This window comes from Herpailurus yagouaroundi, unplaced genomic scaffold (genome assembly GCF_014898765.1).
Source record: "Herpailurus yagouaroundi ecotype Mexico unplaced genomic scaffold, PumYag 180, whole genome shotgun sequence".
In the NCBI taxonomy this organism is placed as follows: Eukaryota; Metazoa; Chordata; class Mammalia; order Carnivora; family Felidae; genus Herpailurus; species Herpailurus yagouaroundi.
This window is the reverse complement of record NW_024412411.1, coordinates 12,314,325-12,320,324: the sequence shown is the minus strand read 5'-3', so window position 1 is coordinate 12,320,324 and position 6,000 is coordinate 12,314,325. Positions and strand designations below refer to the sequence as shown.

The 6,000-nt window shown below is 37.4% G+C and overlaps 1 protein-coding gene across 1 annotated transcript in view; it reads right to left on the bottom strand.

Moving 5' to 3' along the window:
* ANKRD42 (ankyrin repeat domain 42) overlaps positions 1 to 6,000 on the bottom strand; it is a 74,188-nt gene that overhangs the window by 29,110 nt on the left and 39,078 nt on the right. Inside the window, exons 8-9 of the mRNA XM_040489503.1 lie at positions 5,830 to 5,935; positions 1,987 to 2,162 (exon numbers count right to left, since the gene is read on the bottom strand). Of these exons, the coding sequence (XP_040345437.1) occupies positions 1,987 to 2,162; positions 5,830 to 5,935 (282 nt within the window). The remainder of the gene's footprint in view (positions 1 to 1,986; positions 2,163 to 5,829; positions 5,936 to 6,000) is intronic.

The window sequence follows — 6,000 nt, the reverse complement described above, 5'->3', positions numbered from 1 at the left end:
ATATATATATATATATATATATATATATATATATACACATACATATGTCATATATGTATATCATGATGTGATATATATATATATATACACGTACATATATATATGTATATATATATATATCACATCATCTTTATCTATATATACAATTTATTTATATATATTGTATATATGTATAATATGTATGTATATATGTATATGTCTTATATATACAATTTATATATATACATATATATACACACACACACACACACAATTGAGTATTATTTGGCAATCAAAAAGAATGAAAATTTGCCATTTGCAACTATGTGGATGGAACTGGAGGGTATTATGCTAAGTGAAATTAGTCAGTCAGAGAAAGACAAAAATCATATGACTTCCCTCATATGAAGACTTTAAGAGACAAAACAGATGAACATAAGGGAAGGGAAACAAAAATAATTTAAAAACAGGGAGGGAGACAAAACAGAAGAGACTCTTAAATATGGAGAACAAACAGAAGATTACTGGGGGGGTTGTGGGAAGGGGGATGGGCTAAATGGGTAAGAGGCACTAAGGAATCTACTCCTGAAATCATTGTTGCACTGTATGGTAACTAACTTGGATGTAAAAAATAAAAAATAAAATTAAAAAAAAAAAAAAAGGCTGCAAAACCAGAATGGAGCTTTCTTTGTAGCATCACTGGTAGTTCCAGGTCCACATCAGAGACCCCTGGAGCCCAGGAAATCTGTGCAGACATTCTGCATCTGCTCTTGTACAATTTTAATTTGGTGTCCTTAGCAAATTTAAATTATATTAAAAACTTCATCTAACCTTAGACTGGCAGGTGAGTATGTTCTCTTCCTGCCCATTCATAACCCACCTTAAATGCTATGCTCTCCCCTACCTCCCAGTCTACTCTCTACCCAGCAGCTAGAGTGATACTACTTGTAAACATAGATCAGATCATTCCCATCTCAAACCCAACCAGTGGCTTCTATTTAAAATAAGAAAAATTTTAAAAATTTAAAAACCCATAAAATCCTAATTAGGCCCTATACAATCTGACTGGGCCCCTGCTTACATCCCCAACTTTATCTGTTACCACTTCCTTGCTAATTGTACTCCAGCCACACTTATTGAGCTCAAGTCCACCCCATAGCCTTTACACACACAGCTCCTTCTGCTTAGAATGTTCTTCCAAGATCTTCATATGGCTCATCCTCATCACTCAGAGGTCTCTCCTCAAATGTCACCCCCTCAGAGAGGCCTCCTCTACTGGTTATCTTATCTTTGGCACTACTATACCTTATTTTCTTTGTGTACTTATTTTCTTATCAGCTAGTCATCACCTTCCCTCAACCACCACCACCAGTAGAATGAAATTTGCTGGCAGGGCAGGGATTTTGTGCTGTTCACTGTTTCATCGATATGTGCAACAGTGTCTGGCACACAGTAGACACTCAATAAATATTTCCTATTATTAATCTGTAAAAATCATTTGCCAACTAACCATGGAAATCCTCGAGATGTTTACTTCCCTGTTTCCTATGACCCACTTAAGTATTTTTTCCTCCTTACAACTTTTTCCTCCCTGAGGGACAGAGATTATGTCTTACTTTTTTTTAAATGTTTATTTACTTTGAGAGAGAGAGAGAGAGAGAGAGAGAGAGAGAGAGAATGGGGGGGGGGGGTCAGCAGAGAGAGAAGGAGAGAGAGAATCCCAAGCAGGCTCCATGCTGTTAGTGCAGACAGAGCCACAAACTGTGAGATCATGACCTGAGTCAAAACCAAGATTCGGATGCTTAACCAACTTAGCCACCCAGGTACCCCTCTTACACTCTATGTGTTCACAAACCCATAGCACAAACATTTGTACTAGTCTGGCTTCCCCCAAAAAATATCAAAGTATTTTTGTTTGCAGATGGTTAATTAGAATAATTTCCAGATTTGTGGTAAAAACTGGCTATGGTATTTCTTAATAAATCAACATAGAGTTGGCACACTTACTTCTGGCATTTGTCTTATCCAATTCACTGAGACATAGATCATCCTTGGCATCAGTGCTTCCCTCAACACCATGTCTTAAGAAAAACTTTGTATCATTTTCATCAATTTCATTCTCATCATCCAAGTCATATTTTTGTAGCCCCTCTAATAGCTTTACAGCCGCTAAATGGGCAAACCTGTGGGAAAGAATCAGAAATTAATAAGATCCACAATCTTCTTCAAACTGAAATGACAGTTTGAACTTAATTTAGCAGATTACACTCTGTACATTATGCCACCAACCCATCTACCAGTAAAGGAGCAAAACTGTACCTGGGGGTGCCTGGGTGGCTCTGTCAGTTAAGCATCCAACTTCAGTTCAGGTCATGATCTCATGATTCATGAGTTCAAGCCCTGCATCAGGCTCTGTGCTGACAACTCAGAGCCTGGAGCCTGCTTTAGATTCTGTGTCTCCCTCTCTTTCTGCCCCTCCCCCGCTCGTGCTCTGTCTCTGTCTCTCTCTCAAAAATAAATAAACATTAAAAAAAAAATACAGGGGCGCCTGGGTGGCGCAGTCGGTTAAGCGTCCGACTTCAGCCAGGTCACGATCTCGTGGTCCGTGAGTTCGAGCCCCGCGTCGGGCTCTGGGCTGATGGCTTGGAGCCTGGAGCCTGTTTCCGATTCTGTGTCTCCCTCTCTCTCTGCCCCTCGCCCGTTCATGCTCTGTCTCTCTCTGTCCCAAAAATAAATAAACGTTGAAAAAAAAAAATTAAAAAAAAAAAATACAAAAAAACACAACTGTACCTGAAGGTCAGTGACAATTTGAGCCCATCCAGCTCAAAGAGTTACTGGACACTAAGGACAAACAGTCCTATTACAGGCTATTTCATAATTTGTATTGGCAAAAATCCAAATGGGAGAGGAGACCCAATATCAAGACAATATGTGGTGTGCCCTAGACACAGCTGGTCAACTGTATAGAAAGCCCAGAACCACCTTATTTGTTACCTATATTTACTACCTTTTTTGATGGCCTAATTTAGATTGCAGAACTAGTTCTGTTTCCAGTTTTAGGGTAACTATATATCTACCCCCTTAATTTTCATCCTTCCTCAACCCAAAATACTTGGCATGGTTTTGAAATGTAATGGAAAAACAGTGATTTTTTCTATCCATGTTTTCTATTTTCTTTGATCTTGCCCACATCTCCATGAAGCTTCCAGTAATATACCCTAGGTTTTGGAGCTGACATGATTGCATGTAATCTGCATATTTTTCTCAGTCATGCTAATTGAAGTGCTTAATGTTTCTTATCACATGGAGAACTACTCATTAAATACAAAATCTCAAATCCTATTTTTTTCCACATACTTACATAACCATATGCACACATATGTCCTCCCCTTTCACCAGGTACTACAAATATTAACAAATATTTTAGGAAGTTGTAAGGTTAACAGAATTCATTATCTCTACTACTAGGTTACAATTTAACAGCTATCATTTACTGAGTACTTGCTTTATGCCAGATTCAAGTGTATTTGTTTTTTTTTTTTTTTTAAGTTTCTTTTGAGAGAGAGCGTGCATGCATGCATGTAAGTTGGGAAAGAGGAGGGGTTGAGGGAGAGAGAGAGAGAGAGAGAGAGAGAGAGAGATTGAGAGAGGGAGAATCCCAAGCAGGCTCTGCACTGTCAGTGTGGAGCTCAAACTCACAAACTGTGAGATCATGACCTGTGCTGAAATCAAGAGTCAGATGCTTAACCCACAGAGCCACCCAGGAACCACCCCCACCCCACTTTTTTTCTTTTTTTTTTTTTTTTTTTTACAATTTATTCAAGGTTATTTCTATAATAGTACACATACACCTAAAATTTTGGTGCATGAATTACAAAATTCTAATAGGTATACAGTGGAATCTCATTGTGGTTTTAATTTGCATTCTCCTAATGTAAATGATTTTGAGCATTTTTTAAATGCATATTTGCCATTTGTACATTTTCCTCTGGTGAATAAACAGTATCAAATGCTTGCAAGAAAAAGAAAACAAAAGAAACTCACTGCTAGTGAGAATGCAAATTGGTATGATCACTTTTGAAGGCACTTTCGCAGCTTCTTATAAAATTAAACATACTCACAAACTTCGCACATGACCCAGCAATCCTACTCCCAAGTATTTACCCAAGTGAGCTAAAAACTTATGTTCACACAAAAACCTGTATGTGAATGTTTAAAGCAGGTTTATGCATAATAAACAACAAATGGATATAATCAAGATATCCATCTATAGGCTACTGGATTATAGAACTATTAGAATACCATGGAATTCTACATCTAATGGAGTATTACTCAGCAATAAGAAAGAAATGAACTACCAATACACATAAAAGAATCTCAAAATAATGATGCAGAGAGAAAGACGCCAGATTTATAAGAGTTTGTACTGTACTCTAGGAAATGCAAACTAAACTACAGTGACAGAAAGCAGATCTGCATCTGCTGGAGGAAGGGGAAGCAGAAAGCAGTGGAAGAAGAGAGATACAAAGGGAGCACAAAGAGACTTTTGAGGATGATGGATATATTCACTCTCTTGACGGTGGTAATGGTTTCACGGGTACATACGTTTATCAGAATTCATCAGTTGGTACTATACAAATATGCATACTTTGTCATATGCCAATTATATCTTGGAAAAGCCATCTTCCAAAATAAAAATAAAGTGGGCCTCAGTTGATTATGATCCTAGGTATGTGGAACCGCAAAACCATGCTCCGGGACTTCAAAGAAATCCCTCAAAATTTTAAGGAACATGAACTCACAAAAATTGCAGAGCAATTCAGTGAATGATTACATTCTGGCATCCTGTCAAACCTCATTTGCAACTTTTAGCCCACATTTCTACCTTAGATTCAAGCAGTTCTGAACCACATACAGCTCCTCAAACACACAAGGTACTATCTTACAATTCTGCCTTCTTAAAGCACCAGCATAAACATCCCTTCCTCCAAAAAAAGCTTTTTCCCTGACCTCTATATAAATTCCATCTCCCTTCAGGTTCCTTCATAACTCTTACCATCATCTGTGTTAACATTTCTCTCCCACAACTTTCAAATAGGAAGATCTGGGTACTTTTTCTCCTAAATTCTTACTGTATCTTACACATATGTTATAATGATTATAGTTAATAATTATTATTATGTACATTGTCTCTTCACAAGATTGCAAACTTGAGGGGAAGGACTATGTTTTTTCATCTTTGTAATCCTAACACTAACCATAGCACTAGGGACACACTATGTATGCAGGAAATTGAATGAAAAACAACCAAATGAACAAATGGATTGACTGAATTTTCCTTAAGGACCTGACCTGAATGAGGGGGTGTTCAATATTAGGTGTTATATTTAATTCAAACATAAACATCAAAATTTGTTTCAAAACCTATGTGACTCCAAATTGATTATTCCTTTTTATCACACAGTATTTCACTCAGTATGAGCATTTGTGGGACACAACTCTCCATTGTGTACCACAGTTTTAAGCACTGTAGAATGTTTAGCATTCCTGGACCTGACCTCACTATATATCAGTGTTGGTCTCCAATCATTGTGACACTCACTCCTCCACACATTTCCAAATCCCCTCCCTCCCCCAGGAAAGGGGACAATATTATCTCCCACTTGAAAATCATCACTTTAGAGAGAACAGTTGATGTCTCATCCAATGTCAATTCAGCTTGAAAATTGTCATTCCATCAGTATTTGACAGAGTCCTAAAATTCCATTAAATCCTCAGAGTTTTCTGAGTATAAGAGAGTATATACAAAAGTTTAAAAACAGAAGAAAGTAGTAAAGCAGATAGGGATACCTCTTAGCCACATCGCTGGGTTTCTCCCCTGCTTTGTTTGTAATATTACTGTCTGCTCCCATTTTAATTATCCACTGCAAACACTCTATGTGGCCTTGCCCAGCAGCTGTTTCAAAAATACAAACGGAAAATATAGACAAAAAAAGTTAGTAGTAACAATTATCTGAAAAT